Raw genomic sequence first — 17,344 nt, forward strand, 5'->3', positions numbered from 1 at the left:
TAGCTGTGAGGAAAAACTACGCGTAGTAGTTGTACGCACTTTGGATTGTTGGATGGGTTTTTATACCCGATACTCAAAATGAGTATTGGGGGGTATATTAGATTTGTGGTAAAAGTGGATGTGTGTAACGTCCAGAAGGAATCGTTTCCGACCCCATAAAGTATATATATTCTTGATCAGCATCAATAGCCGAGTCGATTGAGCCCTGTCTGTCTGTCCGTCCGTCCGTCCGTCCCCTTCAGCGCCTAGTGCTCAAAGACTATAAGATCTAGAGCAACGATGTTTTGGATCCAGACTTCTGTGATACGTCACTGCTACAAAAATATTTCAAAACTTCGCCCCGCCCACTTCCGCCCCCACAAAGGACGAAAATCTGTGGCATCCACATTTTTAAAGATACGATAAAACCAAAAACGCAGAATCGTAGAGGATGACTATATGTTCTAGAGTGTAAAATCTCAACCAGATCGTATAATTATTATAGCCAGAATCAAGATAACAATTTCATTCTTTCTCGCTCTGTCTCTCTCCAACACACAGGTTTCATGGTCGGCTTTGCCAATTGAAAAATATGAGTTCAAGGATCTCAGAACCTATAAGAGCCAGAGCAACCAAATTTGGTATCCACACTCCTGTGATATCGGACCTTGACCGTTTCGTGTCCAAATTTCGCCACACCCCCTTCCGCCCCCGCAAAGGACGAAAATCTGGGGCATCCACAAATCTCAGAGACTATTAAACGTATATCTCAGAATTTCGCCCCACCCTTTTCCGCCCCCACAAAGGACGAAAATCTGTTGCATCCACAATATTGCACATTCGAGAAAACTAAAAACGCAGAATCATAGATAATGACCGTATCTATCAGATTGCTGAATCTGGATCAGATCAGATCATTTTTATAGCCAAAAGTAACAAATCAATTTGCAGTGGCTACGCAGCGCCCGACGTCGCGCTCAGACTGATTTTCTGTCTCTCTCGCACGCACTCCTTGTCGTGTCGTTCAATATTAGCGGCGTCTGCCGGAGGAGAGCCATACTGACTTAGTATCGGGTATAACTGTAGAGTTGCGGTCTCCGCAGCAACTCACAACGTTCCCCCTCGTTTTTTTTTTGGGGAGAGTCCTCGTCATTGTCGTTGAGGGTAATGACTGAACCCACCCTTTATCAGGCATCGACCAACCCACTTTTACTAGCCATTAAAGTCTTTGCCGGCGAAGTCTGCACAAATTTCTCTTTTTACACTTTTTTGTCCTTTGTCGATTGCGTGTTGGATTTTTCTTGGCAGCACGCAAACCAAATTTTGCATTCGTTTTTAAAGATTTATTATAATTTGTAAACAGCATTGAGTTTTCTGCGACTAAACTTTCGATTTTGGGCGCTCAGCTGATTAATGAATGTAACCTTTTAACCCATTCAGCGGACTAATTAACACGCAAAAAGTTTATCCCCAGACAAATTTAATAACATTAAATAGAAAGCGTCAAAACGAAAACAAATTAAACATCCCACAGCCAAAAACTACACAAAAATTGAGTCAAAACAAATCAACGAAATAGATTTTGGCACAGTATGAGCCAAAGTTTTGATAGTTCACATGGAGGAGGAGGACCTGGAATTGGTTATCCAGAGCGTCAGTCCTCGGAGGATGTGCCCGAATCTACAGCCACAGCAACGACAAGAACAGGAACACCAACAACAACAGCCGGAGATGCCCGACAAGGAGCCGGAGGAGAGGATGATTTCACCGATGACAACAATTTCGAATCGAATTTGCGACGTCGCAAAGGCAAAATAATATCCTGTGCCAAGGAGACCATCGAGAATGGTGAGTGGTGCCAAAGACAAGACAACAAATATTCCCTTACCAATATATATTATGTGTAGTATATATATATATGCTTCTATCCTACCAATATCTATTTGTATATGCTTTGCATGTGTAAGCAGATGAATATTTGAGTGGCAATTGCTTTCAGCCATCCACAGAGCAGAGCAGACGAAGAAGAACTGCCAGAACCTATTCATTTGTCATGGATAGAAAAAATAAAATTTCATAGGTAGAGGTAGAGGGGGATAGGTGGAATGAAGGCGTATGAAGGCCATATCCGTTATATGGTTTTTCTTCCTTTCTTTAATCAAAACGCTTGACTAGCTTGAAACTTTGATTGGATCTGAGTTCGCTTCCAGCACACGAACTTTCAACATTTCAGTTTTATACCCGATACTCAAAATGAGTATTGGGGTGTATTAGATTTGTGGTAAAAGTGGATGTGTGTAACGTCCAGAAGGAATCGTTTCCGACCCCATAAAGTATATATATTCTTGATCAGCATCAATAGCCGAGTCGATTGGGCCCTGTCTGTCTGTCTGTCTGTCCGTCTGTCCGTCTGTCCGTCCGTCCGTCTGTCCGTCTGTCCGTCCCCTTCAGCGCCTAGTGCTCAAAGACTATAAGAGCTGATATGATATGATAAGAGCAGTGATATGTCACTGCTACAAAAATATTTCAAAACTTCGCCCCGCCCACTTCCGCCCCCACAAAGGACGAAAGTCTGTGGCATCCACAATTTTAAAGATATGAGAAAACCAAAAACGTAGAATTGTAGAGAATGACCATATCTTTAAGAATCTTTATCTGCGGAATCTGAATTGGATCGTATTATTATTATAGCCAGCATCAAGAAAACAATTTCATTTTTTCTCGCCCTGTCTCTCTCTAACACACACGTAGCATAGCCGGCTTTGCTTAGAGTAAAACATTAGCGCCTAGATCTCAGAGACTATAAAAGCTAGAGCAACCAAATTTGGTATCCACACTCTTAATATATCGGACCGAGACGAGTTTGTTTCAAAATTTCGCCACACCCCCTTCCGCCCACGCAAAGGATGAAAATCTGGGGATATTCACAAATCTCAGAGACTATTAAGGCTAGAGTAACCAAATTTGGTATCCGCACTCCTGTTAGATCTCACTTTAAAACGTATATCTCAAAATTTCGCCCCACCCCCTTCCGCCCCCACAAAGGACGAAAATCTGTTGCATCCACAATATTGAGGATACGAGAAAACTAAAAACGCAGAATCATAGATAATGATCATATCTATCAGATTGCTGAATCTGGATCAGATCAGATCATTTTTATAGCCAAAAGGAACAAATCAATTTGCACTGGCTACGCAGCGCCCGACGTCACGCTCAGACTGATTTTCTGTCTCTCTCGCACGCACTCCTTGTCGTGTCGTTCAATATTAGCGGCGTCTGCCGGAGGAGAGCCATACTGACTAAGTATCGGGTATAACTGTAGAGTTGCGGTGTCCGCAGCAACTCACAACGTTCCCCCTCGTTATATTTAAAGTTTTCTCAACTTTAAAGGCAGAGCCAGTGGCAACCGTTCCGAAGAAGTTTTTCTTATATGAATTATTAATATTTCATATGTGAGAGAGCGGTTTATGGTCTTGAAATGTAGTTTGGAGGAGTGGCGTTTTCTTGTGTATAAGGAAGGTTTCCATAGTTTCATTCAGGCAGTACACGTATGAGTCGAAAAAGGTGCGATAGGGTGAATAATATAGTATATGATAATTTGTCTGGATAATTATATTCCTTATACTAAATAAATGTCTTAATTAAGAGTAAAATTCTAGTACTATGTGAGATATTAAGCTGGAGAGGCATTTTAATTTTAATAAACATTCACTAGTTCTTGTGAGGATGAAACTAGATTAAAGATTCTATGTCTGAGACGTTTTTCAATATACTAGATAGACTTTCATTCATCAAACTATTATAATAAATGATATATCAATCAAGTTTCTTTTAAATGAAGACTAGTTTTTGTTAAAATATTTAAGATCTATTACCGTTTCGCTGTTACAAGTTTCCGGAAAAGGAAACCTATTTAACCACAATACATATGTATTATTGGAACAACAACCTCTAGTTGACCCACTCGATCCATTTAAAATTAACTTTTAAAGGGATATCCAACTCAACAAGGCGAAACTCCTGGTGTTTTTGCATTTCTTGCACGAACCAACTATCAAATTACCCTAAAATGACTTTCAGATTGTCGTACTTCCTGTTCTGTTGTGGCAGAGTCGTCGGGCTCCAGTTGTTGCTGTCAACATTAGACAAATAAAACTAACTTTGCCATTGGATCCCCTTACTGTTTTGTCTGTGTGATGGAGGAGAAGACGCTCCATCGCCATTGTCCCAGTGGAGTCTTTTGTGCTGTTGAAAAGCTATTAAAAGGCGTCGTCTGAAGAAGAAGAAAGGCGCACTTTGAATTATTTATGTAGCCGTCGACAAAGAAAATGCGTTTCAAGCGCTGCATTTGCCCCAGCCGCTGCTGCTGCTGCTCCGGAATGAGGGTGTAATATAGGGGTTTCTATTCCCTTTGGTTGGTCTTTAATTGATTGGGCTGGGCGTCTGGCTGACGGGGCGTTAAAGGAACTTTGTTGCGCAGCGGCTCCTTTCATTGTCTTGTCTTGCACTGGTCAATTGGAGCGAAAGCTCGCTTTATTAGGAGCTGAATGAACAAATGGATTAACTAGTTTAGTTCAAGTGTTAGCCCTATTCGAACTGATTGTATCCCAGTTGATGAGGGGGCTGTTAATTAATTTGATTAGCTTTTATGGGTCAAGGTTGTGTTTGTCATCGACTCGAATGTGTTCTGTGCGTGTGCGGGTGGATGAGTGAAGTGTGTCATGTAAATAATATCGTGTGTGCTTTCTCCTATATGGAATTTATGGCCACAAGGCATTTGTTATTATCATATGCATTAGAAGGCTGACAACACAGGACAGAATGAAGGCAGTGAATAGACTTTAAGGGGTTGGGTTTTTCATGGGAACACCACGAGTATAAGTATATACATACATGCAGTTGTACCTACATATAATCATAGTTGAATGGGGGTTTCATTGGTTAATAATGGCCTGAAGTGTGTGTTTTTTCATGTGGCATTTTTCAACACAAATATCTAGTATATTACGTAACTATATTTGATTATTGAAATCAAAATAATATGGCTTACTGGAATTACAACTGGAATACCAATGATTTGATTACTAACCTTTGCCTTTTATTATTACTATATGCTATATACTAAAAAGCTTCAAACAAGCCAAAAACGGAATATTCCGCTCATTCGAGAGTGCTGATTGGTGCTATGGATGTCAAAATCAACTCAGAGATGAGTCGGATGGTATATGTTGCAGATCAGAAGAAATACAAGTATCGGAAACCTCATGGGCATTGATCAGATTCAAACCTGTTCCTGAAATCCAATCGCTCATTCATTTCATGCTTCCGAGTGACAACCTTCGGAGCAACAGAAATAGACAGAATCACAGTACTGCAGCAAATGCTTTTCTTCACATAAATATTTAGAATATCACAGTGGGTTTCTATTTAATTTTTCACATTCTTGGAATTCATATTTGAACACATTTTTCTTTTTCATTTTTAATATTCTTTGCAAACAACACAACCCATCCACCGTTGAATATTTAACGAATGAATGATCTAACCAAAAGTCAATATCTCTCGCAGGCAGAAGTTACGATTTCTTATTTTCCTTCATCATTGCTCATACATATAATCATCAATCTTGTGTGGAAAATTCTCTCGCAATTTGCCCTAACAAGCTCTCTGTTTCCGCTAGAATTTCTAATAAAATTCCATGGTCTCTCTGCCACTTCGTTAGCCGTGAAAATTGCACAACGATTTTTACAACGTGTTGTGGCATTTTCTAGCTCAAGCTTACGGACTATCACCCTCTGCCATGGCCGCCTGACCCAAACCTGGACCCCAAAACCCAACCCTCTCTATTGGCTCTTCATCGGGCAGGGGGACTTCACTTTGTTCGGTGGGTGTTTCAGGAAGTGCGCGGATTTACGTGTTGCCAAAATGGCAGACATGACTTTTAAACTTTACTGACAAACTGGCAGAACCTCTCAAAGAGAGAGAGCGAGAGCGAGAGAGAACGTGAGTGAGTGACGGTGACGTGGCTAACATATAGGAGAGCGTTCTACCACTAAACTACCTTAACAACTGCATTGCGTGCGTTGGAAATTAGATGAAAATTGGCCAAATACTCGGTACGTTCGGAAGCGCCATCGATTTTTGGTCGCGGCTCCTTGTGCATATCGCTTCCATGTCTGGTCGTGTCTGAGTATTGGAATTGAAATAAAACTCCACTCATATCTATCGTTAGCTTTTGTGGCCCCTATTTCTTTGTCCTGGTCTAGAATCCACCGAACGACCCATTGTCGTACTGTCTGTGTTTTTTGTTTGCTTTTTTCCGTATGATTGTTTGGCTGTCATTTTTATTTGCGATGCCTTCAGGCCACCGACGGGGGAATTTCTGTTCTGTGGCTGCCATCGGCATTGATGGGCGCCACAGCCAGCCATCCACTCATTTCCCCCAGTAATACTTAGTGCTATCCGGGGTATTGTATACAAACACCCTGAATCTGACAGTTAACCCCTTTTTGTGGTGGAGCTCAAGTGGGGAAAATACATTTTTGTGCTTTTAAAATATTGTGGAATATTATTTTTGGTTTGATTTATTTGGTCAGAAGTTTATGTTTGGGAATATAATAGTTTAGTTCTTGCATAAAATATTTTCGCTTGTTTTAGAAATGTCAATATTTTTGATAAATTTGTATAGATAGATACAGATAGATACAAGTTTCGTATTTGCTTATATTTCTTTAATTGTGGTTAAGTAATTGTTGAGTGGACATTTTACAGGTCTTATAGGAATCTATCTATGAAATACGAGTGTGTAAAGAATAGTTTAAGAACTAAGTTGTAAACAGTCATTATTTCTCTTTAAGTTTTAAGCCGATTAAACGTCTACAGTTTTCCATTCTGTGCATTAATCAGTCGAAGATTGCTCTTAATTCTGTTTCTTGGAGCCAAGAAGAACCTAGAAAGAGCTATTCCTGTATTAGTTTCCTAAATACAGTCTGGATAAATCCGACTTTATTTTTGAGGCTCTTATGGATTTAGCTCTGCCTCAAGTTTTCCTCCTCTGCATATGAGCTCTTTCAAAGGTTGAGCCACATCTTTAGTATATTCTTATGTACACACATATGTGTATGTTTTCGCATTTGGATTTCTTTTGAAAGTTGAAACCCTTTTGACCTGTATTCGTATTTTGCGTAGACACAGACCTTCTTGCTTGCACCTTCCATGCCTTGGGACTGTTTGGCTACGTTTTCAATTTCGTTTCAGTAAGCTTTTACCACCAGACCCATTGATCTTGGGGCACAACATATTTCACTTGGCTTCTGAGACTCGCTTTCTTAAGCCAAACAAAAGCCCCATGTAATGTTTATATAGCCGACTTTTTCATGCTTTCTTTCTATCTCCATATTAATGCCTTTGTCTAAGGAAAAAGCTTTTGGCTCAGCGTGAGGCAAATATGGAACACACAAAAACCCCATAAAAAACATGGATGGAAAAGCTGTATTTGTGTGAGACTTGCAGTTTTTCCTTGCACACTCAAAGCGATGTTTGAAATGAGCGATGCACTTGAATTTTGCGAGTAATTGGGGAAAGAGGACACAGACCCAGAGACCCCCAATGGAGATTAAGCCCATGCTGGGGCCCCCCATTATATAGCCATTAGTTTGTCGGCTGCACTTTGGCTTAGCTTCAACGGCAAACTGATTTCGCAAATCAGAAGATTTTAATGGCCTTTTCATTGTTTGTGCTGCTGCATTCTTTATGGCGTTTAAGTGCGCATCCGTTTCCCGTTGAAAAATTGATGGTGGTTCCCAAGGCGAAGCGGAAACCTCCAAAAAAAATAGAGAAAAAAAAAGAAAAAAGAAAGGACGAAGAAAATTGAGTGTCAAGGGAAACAAAACTTCGTGCTTTTTTCCAATAATTTACACAAAGTGTTTTTCATAAATCATACGGATATATATAACTTTTATATACATTCCCTACCTCCCTCCGATTCATATCATACTCTCGTATATTGCATAATCAAATTATGCAAAGCTGTCTCTTTATTTGAAAAATGCTTGCGGTCGTGAGGTCACGACGTCGTCTTTTTGGGGGGCATCAAAGATGGATTGCAGATACAGGATACACGCATACGAACGAGCAGTCCGCAATCCTTACTTCCCCCCAGGCTGCTAATCTTTTCCATCGTTCTTTGCAGGTCCTTGCCCCGTCTCTGTATGTCTGAGGGATTGTATTGTATCTGGGGGTTTGCGTTTCCTGCATGAAAAGTTTTCTTTTTACTTATTTTTTTTTAGTGACATGAAAGTTAATATTCTACCCCGCCAATATGAAAATTTGATTAATGCTGGTAGCGACAGTTGATTAAATTCAAATGCATGATGTATATAATAAATATAATTTGTAGTAATTGTATAAAAGGTAAATGCCAGAATCTGTATGAGGATGGAACTTTCAATCGACAAAATTGAATTCAAAAGTTTAGGTTTAAAATTTTTAGTGAAGGTAAAATAATTTCTGCACTTTGGAGCTTCCTAAACGAAGCTCCTTTCAGTTTAAATTTCATTTGAATGAGATCTAAATATAATTCCGCAGAAATGAATTTATGCACGGTACTCAGGGAGTCAGTTTCGTTAGCATTACACAGATACTAACTAACACACACACAAGCACACTTTCCAGCCCAGAGCAGAGCCAGAGTCTTGTGCATGTAGGATTTTCGCTGCATGTTGGTTTAATTAGTTTATGAACACGATTTTCATTTGTTAAGTTATTCCATACATAGTTTGAAAATATACAAATGCAACTAAAAGCTAAAGAACATTGAAATGCTTCTGGGTAATAGAAAAATACTATCATGGGGGAGCTAATTGGAACAAAAATTAGGACCCTCAAAGGAAATATGTACATTAGCAATTATTCAATTAAAAGAAGAAGCCTTTTTGGCCGCATATTCGCATGATTGCGGATAATTGAGTGAAAAATATAGTCATGTGATTGGAACTCTCTAACAGTTTAATTTCTTTGTGCTCGATGGTAATCGTTTTTAGTTACTGCAGACTTTTCAAAGGAATTTAGAGGCTTGAAGAAATTTTAAATACACAGCTTATTGATGCCTATTATTATTGGGAACTCGAAACCATAAAATCTTTTCATAATCTGAATCGGTAGACGGCAAGGCCCTATCGTATGTGCTTAAGAGAGTGCCCTGTTGCACGTACACGTTTACAACTGTGGTTGCCACCAACAAAATGTTTGCCGACCCTCTGATCTCAATCTTAGTGACTTGTTAATGAACCAAACTTTTCCATGGCCAACTTTTAGCCAATCAGATCCTTCATTGCAGAGGAGTGCCGAAACCCAAGGAGCGACGATGCCTGTGTTCTGTTTTGGCGTGCAGTTGTAAAATCTTGATATGCAAATGTGCATATTTTGGTGTCTATCATCTATGCAGCACAAATGGAAGCGCCAACAGAATCGTCTTGCCCTTGTCTGTCTGGGTACCTATCCGTGGCTGTGCCTCAGCAAGTTGCCACAGGATGTTTCTGTGCATATATAGCTACAATATGTTTGAGGGAAGCCTGCCTAAACCCTGGCCCGACTGTCGGATGATGCGGGATTTTGTGTGTGTGTGGGAGGAAAACTGTAACCAATCCATCTACAATTCGGATTTTGTGTGCGTTGATGTTTCAAATTGTTTAAGTCATCGCAACGTCAACGTCAACATCATCATCACCATCACCATCAACTGCTGCTGACATTGAGAGGAGCTTATTTTCAGCAAAAAAACCTCCATAAAGTCCTGGGTTTTTCCTCTATCTGTAGCTCTGTGCCAGGTGCATGTGAGGATATTCCTTTCATTTGGATCTCTGTTTTCTGTGTGCATGTGCGTGGCTTATACCCTTGATTGGCTGCTAATACGATTGGCTTCCGTCAACGGTCGTCCCTCCACTCGGAACCACTTCATGCCTGACCAAAGCTTGTTTCCTGAATGCCTAATTAGTTCGTGTTTTATTGATAAGCTTCAAAGGAAACTCTAATTGGAAGGGGTTTTCTGTGCAGTGTGGGCTGTGGGTTGGGGGCCATCGGAGGCTTATGCATGTTGCAATTGCAATTTGTGGCATGTAATTCAATTAGAAGTAAATCCTCAGGGACTTTTTAAGAAAAGGAAATTGCTGGTAGCATCCCAAATGGAATGGAAAAAGGGGAAAGATTGAGGAACTTAATTTTTAATTGACTTGGAACCTTAAACTAGCTAAAATTGAGGTATTGAAAGGAAAAAATATCTAAAAATTGGAAAATGGGCCATAAAAGCCAACAGAAAGTGGGATATTTCTTACATTGTGTACAGGCAAAACCCATCTTGATGTTTATTAACTAAAGAAATGATTTTTAAACTATTATTTCCTACATGGGTTTCACAGAACGAAACCTGTCCGAGCGTTTTCATTCGAATTTTCCTTTGGCATATTCAGTATCTCCATCGAATGTCTATACCGCATACCAGTTGCCTACCAAAACTATGTTTCCCATTACTGGCTGCAATCTCCATCTTTGTCTGCACATTTCCCCATACATAGAACATCGGAATTGTAGTTTCCTTCCCTTCCCCACATCTATTCATGTTAACTATGTGCAACATTCCCTTGCCCTTAAACTAGTTGGCAAACCAGAGCCAGTGGCACACCAGTCATTGTCCGAATTCGATTTCAGACAAAGTCAAACTGCAGTTCTGTAGTTTTAAGGGGCGAGAAGGAGTGCAGTGGAGGAGACCGACCACTCAATGGTCTACTCGTCGAGCCAATCTGACAATCTTGCCTGCATTCCCGTTGCGCATAACATTGTAGTCTTGATGATGCTCATGTCCGTTAAGACCTGGACCTGACCGGACAGGAAAGCACAGCATAGGACAGCACAGCAAAGCAAAGCAAAGCACTGAGGCCGAAAGCTTAACCCGCTTTTTGGGTGAAAACAAAAGAAAGTGCACAAAAACCCGGCCTAGAGCGGCTAGATAGGAAGTTGGTCCTGCTGCCAGCATTTACTTGTACCTCCAACACCACCGACGGGCTTCCGAACAAGTCGAGCAGAACCGCCCTCAGCATTGCACTGCGACGTGTGCTACTCGGCCAAGAAATTGGCCAAAAAAAATTGAAGAGCGAGCCGTGAAACTAACCGAAATATACTCTTTGTCTGTATATATATTTGTAGGAGTATTGTGTGCCGAGTCTTGGCAAAAATCCAGCAAATGTATCCATCCATATATGTAAATATATATATAATGTATAAGGTATATATGTATGTATATGTATGCACGGCAGTTCTCTTCGTCGCGCGAGTGTTTTTGCCACAAGTGCACTTTGAAATGTTGCCGAAAACGGCCAAAATAGAAATGGAATAGAAAAATCAATGGGGCCAAGTGAGGTTGAATGTGTCTGTCCGCTCGTCTGAAGAACGAAGAACTTTTTTTTTAAGGTACTTCACATAAGTATAGGAAAGCTTTAAACACTGCTTATTCTATTCACGAATTTAATGCTTAAATGTGGGGAAAAATTATTGAAAAGAAAGAGATCTGAAGGACTTAAGTATAACCTTGAATTTTTTGTGAACTAAGATTCTTTTTATTTGCACTACGAGCTGATTTGCTTATGAAATAAGAGCTCCCCTGAATTGCGATGTGAAAAGTGTGCCGATTAAAGTTTCTTTATATTCTTTATATATTTATGATACGCACCTTAGATGCAAAAATGTTTTTAATTCAGCCTTGGCGTGAACTTCCATTTCCATTTGTATTCGAAATATTTGTTAATTACATTTTTCCTTTTAAATTGAGGGGAATTTAAAATTATTTTCTCAGGACCGAAAAAAGTAGGCTATATTTTTCGAATAGCCTAAAAAACCAAAACCTGCGCCGCCCTCTACCGTTAAGGGACAAACATTTTTCATGGACTGCTGCTGGATGCTTGAGCCTTGCCATAAATAATATTTGACATTTGCCTTGGATGCCACATCCTCCTCCTCCTCCTCCTGCTACTGCTACGGATTGCAAAATGTTTTGATATCAATCATATCCTGCGACGTACAGAAAACGTTACTGCCATTAATTCAATTGAATTATAACGCATTTTTTTCCTCCTTCTCATGATTTCTTTTTTGCAGTTTTGATCAGGAAAACGTTGGTTGGGTTTGTCATTACATATTTATTGATATATTATAAAATGTTTTTCCCCCACCTCCTCCGTCTTATTTCGCATTTTTTTAAATCGATTGAGTGGCAATCGTGCGTGTCCTGTTTGGCACCCATCCACATTTTAGTTATTTAATTTATATCAGCGTGAAATCAATTTCCGTTTACTGGAGGAGTGGGTGTGGGCGCACTTGGGGAGATGGTGGGTAGCGGGAGGGGTGGGCTGAGTGGCAAAGGAAGCGGAAAATCGCTGTCAGAGCCATCGAAAGTCATAATGTTTATTCAATGGAAAAAACTGATAGTTGCAGGCCATCTGTGAAGCTCCAAACTGATGGGCATAAAATGTTTTGATTTAATGTAATATTGTAGGCTTTTAGGGAATGAACCTCTAATGAATTTATTTATTGAATAGAACCTGCCTTGTAGGAGGGGAGAAGATAAATATATCTGTAATAGTCGTGGAAAGTCGTTTTAAACCTGAATTGTGGACATGTGGGCTCTTTGCGAAAGTACTGCCTTAATTTATAAGGGTTCCGACCACTATTTAAAACCACTAAAAACTTTGCGAACAGTTTTCCAAAAGTGCTACAGAACCTTTGTCTAACCTTTGTCACTATTTGTTCGCAGCTCATAACAGACCCGGCAGGATACATTTATTAAAGGGCTACAGAACACACCTTTTTCAGCCTGGATAATACACTGTGATAGATTTGGCTATTCACAAGCGAGACTGTACCTTTACCATTGTTTGCCAGATTATCTTGTGGCCTTCAGCAAGTTTCGGATCCTTGGCTAATGTTCTCCGTTGCGTGTGCTTGTTGTTTGCTTTGTAGCTGTTTAACACAGGTCCAGGCATCAGTGAATCAATTATGTATATTATATTAAGTATATATAAATCCCAATCTTAGATTTGCAAACATTTACCGTAAGTGCAAGAGCGTGTGCCGACCAAAGCCCTGATGATGGACTCGAATGCGACATGTGTGTGCGCTGGGGCCACACACAGATTTCCTTCGACTTGGCCATTCCATCCTTCGTGTCTTCGTGACGAGCCTCTCGGGTGGGTTTAAATGTTTTGCGTACAGTTGGAGGAGGCGTCTCTCTTTGTGGTACGTGTGCGGCACTAATGAGGCCAAATGTGATTTCCGTTGTACAGATCCGGCCTCCTGATCATCAGCCCAGTCGCCGCCGCCTCCTATTGCGGTCTCTGTGTGGTTAGATGGAACTACAATGTTTGCCCTAGATATTGTTCGAAGCCCTGCTTTTAGGTTTTGTGGTCATTAAAAGCGGCAATCAATCATGTTTTTCCCTATTTCACTTCCTCTTCATGTTTCCGCCTCATGAACGAGGCTCGAACAACACGCCAGACACTGAAATTTATGCCCAATGGGTTGTAAAGCAATTAATCAAAAGTTCTCTTTGTTTTTTATTCCCTCATAAATTGTGTTTAAGGGGCAGTGTAGGCACGAGATTTTCGTGTGAAAAAGGATTGAAAAAGTGATTGACAGATTTGAAGATTTAAAGTGATATGTTTATTAAACAGCCAGACGAAATTGAGTTGTTTTTGCATTGTGCACAGATATTACGTGGATCTAACAAGGTGTCGATGGGTTCTTAAGGGCTTATTGTTGGGTAACCTTGATGTACAAAGCTGCTGTGGAGTTTATGGATCAATACGTTTCGGGCTTATTGTCAGTGCTCATAGTAAGAGGATTATTATTGCGTATTTGGTGTTGATGGGATTAATTTTGAGCTTCAGTAAATACATACAGTAAACACGTGCCTAAGGAATTTTTACATAAATTGCAGTGCACTATTCTATGGTACACTTTATATCTTCAAATTTAAAAATGATCAAAATCAAAGGTTTGTTTTTTTTTCACTGAAATTAAACTAGAAATCTTCTGATAGTTATTTACCTAAAGCTTTCTTTCTCAGAAGATATTTTATTTATTCGTATATTTTCTAAGTGAAACAAGTGAAATTTTCTTCAACAAGCATAATGGTAGGGTATTTAAAGACCAATGCTTCGTCTCCGACCGCGGCCCGCAGTCTAATCGGCTTCGTGGCTTCGGCTTTGTCTGTTCAGCTCGTCGGAGCAGCTAAGTCGGTCCCAGAATCGTACAACATAGGATCTTTAGGTCTGAAAAATTTTAGCAACAGATACGCAGTCTTTGGCGACGCACAAAAGTCGGTCCTTTGCACAAGCGAATGGTTCAAAACGGAGTGCACAATAATATATTCTATGAGTTATTTTTATACCCGATACTCAAAATGAGTATTGGGGTATATTAGATTTGTGGTAAAAGTGGATGTGTGTAACGTCCAGAAGGAATCGTTTCCGACCCCATAAAGTATATATATTCTTGATCAGCATCAATAGCCGAGTCGATTGAGCCCTGTCTGTCTGTCCGTCTGTCCGTCTGTCCGTCCGTCCGTCCGTCCGTCCCCTTCAGCGCCTAGTGCTCAAAGACTATAAGAGCTAGAGCAACGATGTTTTGGATCCAGACTTCTGTGATATGTCACTGCTACAAAAATATTTCAAAACTTCGCCCCGCCCACTTCCGCCCCCACAAAGGACGAAAATCTGTGGCATCCACATTTTTAAAGATACGATAAAACCAAAAACGCAGAATCGGTGAGGATGACCATATCTTCTACAGTGCAAAATCTGAACCAGATCGTATAATGATTATAGCCAGAATCAAGAAAACAATTTTATTCTTTCTCGCTCTGTCTCTCTCTAACACACAGGTTTCATGGTCGGTTTTGTCAATTGCAAAATATGAGTTCAAGGATCTCAGAACCTATAAGAGCCAGAGCAACCAAATTTGGTATCCACACTCCTGTGATATCGGACCTTGACCGTTTCGTGTCCAAATTTCGCCACACCCTCTTCCGCCCCCGCAAAGGACGAAAATCTGGGGCATCCACAAATCTCAGAGACTATTAAAGCTAGAGTAACCAAATTTGGTATCCGCACTTCTGTTAGATCTCACTATAAAACGTATATCTCAGAATTTCGCCCCACCCCCTTCCGCCCCCACAAAGGACGAAAATCTGTTGCATCCACAATATTGCACATTCGAGAAAACTAAAAACGCAGAATCATAGATAATGACCATATCTATCAGATTGCTGAATCTGGATCAGATCAGATCATTTTTATAGCCAAAAGGAACAAATCTATTTGCAGTGGCTACGCAGCGCCCGACGTCGCGCTCAGACTGATTTTCTGTCTCTCTCGCACGCACTCTTTGTCGTGTCGTTCAATATTAGCGGCGTCTGCCGGAGGAGAGCCATACTGACTAAGTATCGGGTATAACTGTAGAGTTGCGGTGTCCGCAGCAACTCACAACGTTCCACCTCGTTTTTTTTGTAAACAAAATATTTTTATTTTTGGAGACATATTTTTTATTAAAATCTGTAAAAAAAGTTTACTAATTTGTATTCAAACTATTTGGTTTTCTTTCAATATATGTATCTTAAAATCAATTAAAGTTTGTGTTGGCTTTCATATTAAATTTATTAGAATTTTTATTTAAAGCCGTGACAATAAATATCTTGTAAAATCCAACTCACAATTCGTGTACCATTTTTGGTTGCATTTCGATGTCATTTGTTAGCCGCTTTGACATTTAACATATCACTTATGCGTTGCCGCAAATCTACTTGCCACTCAGTCGACGCACCTGTCAGGAGGCGCGTGGCTGCCTGCCACTAGTCGGGGGGCGCACAACTGGCAGAGCCCTTGACATGACACGGAGTGAGGTTTTGACTACATTACGCATACGCCACGGAGACCGCGAATTTTCGGAGTGCGTAGCTTCCACTTTCCATCCCGTGTTCCACTTTGGTTCTTAATTATGCACATGTGAAATTATATGCGAAGGCATAATTAAATAAAGCAATTAAAAATATTAAAGCCACATGAGAAAGCTTTTGTGTTGTTGCATCTTTTTGAAAGCCATTAAAACGTTGGAGAGGCCGCAGTAAAGTCCTTATCCCGACAGCTATCTCCCCCTGGTCCTGTCTGTTTGTCTGCGGAAGGCGTTTCTTGTTACCTTATATTAACATGCCATGCTCTGCCAACTAAATAATGTTCGACACGAGAGCATGCAGGGCTTTCAGAGAGAGGGATATCTACTCGTAAATATAGTAGGGGATATGGAAACACACAGACACACACACTCATTCCACGGTGTGTCCTTGGCTTGTCCTGTTTTTCTGTCTGTTCGCTTGTTTTATCGCGCCTTGCCGCCCGCCTTGTTCTGGCTTCGGCCCTAAGTGGATTTCCATTATAAACATAAGCAAGATTTATTATTCAATTTGCGCACATAATTTGTAATTATTTCCATGGGCATTGACTTTTTTCGACAACTGTTTTTGGTAAAGGATCCAAAATGGTTTCGAATTAAACAGGATTAAGTCAGTGAAGTCGGTCAGGGAAATCGCATTAACTGGAATTACGTTTTTTTCATCGTTCTGTAGTTCTTTCTATAGAAAAAAAATCATAGCCATGACTTTTGTGCTCAATCCTCTACCCTCTTAAGAAACGCAGAAAAATTGTATGCGCCCCGAAAACTCTGTCAGTGAAGTCTGTCATTATTAAAATCGATTGAAAAGGAAAGAGCCGTATTGTAATTTAATTAATTTTAGTTTCTGCCAGTTTTGCACAACTTGATGCAATCTCAGGCGCGCCGCCAGCTGGCCACCATTTTCTCAGCATGGTCTAGTCCCCGCACCGTCGCACCAGCGAGATCTCCACAGTTGTCACAAATGTCCCGAGGGGAATAAGAACTAGGGACGAGCTAGGGTGCAAGGCGGTAACTCCTAGCGTAGGGACTGTAGCAAACTTTTCCACTTGCCGCCGTCAGCCCTCATTAACCTTTTCCGGAGCCAACAGAGCAGAACAGAAATGGTTTTACTTGACACCTTCGGGCGACGCTGCTTGGCATATTTTAAACATTTGAACTTGAGCATTTAAACAATCTTATCTGTTTTATGATAATACTTTCACAAATTTAACAAAGAGTTTATGCTGTGTAAACAAAACCATACCCATTCCCATTTTCTAAGCGTGTCTCTGCGCTTCGTTCATCAGTTTTGATTTTCATTTGTTCGCTTTCAATTATATATGCAGATCCAATCAATATACTCGAATCTATACGGTCCTCTTTGCATGAG

General features: G+C 40.4%; 1 protein-coding gene across 7 annotated transcripts in view; it reads left to right on the plus strand.

The window, feature by feature from the left end:
* Positions 1–17,344, plus strand: part of LOC108162534 (anoctamin-8) — a 39,378-nt gene that overhangs the window by 873 nt on the left and 21,161 nt on the right. For 6 of the 7 annotated variants that reach the window (XM_017297313.2, XM_017297315.2, XM_017297316.2 and 3 more), the window contains exon 2: positions 1,420–1,827. In XM_017297313.2, coding sequence (XP_017152802.1) covers positions 1,572–1,827 — 256 coding nt within the window. In that variant the 5' untranslated portion in view covers positions 1,420–1,571. The remainder of the gene's footprint in view (positions 1–1,419; positions 1,828–17,344) is intronic. The other variant, XM_033392589.1, reaches the window with a different exon arrangement.

The sequence above is a fragment of the Drosophila miranda genome, chromosome 4 (assembly GCF_003369915.1).
Source record: "Drosophila miranda strain MSH22 chromosome 4, D.miranda_PacBio2.1, whole genome shotgun sequence".
In the NCBI taxonomy this organism is placed as follows: Eukaryota; Metazoa; Arthropoda; class Insecta; order Diptera; family Drosophilidae; genus Drosophila; species Drosophila miranda.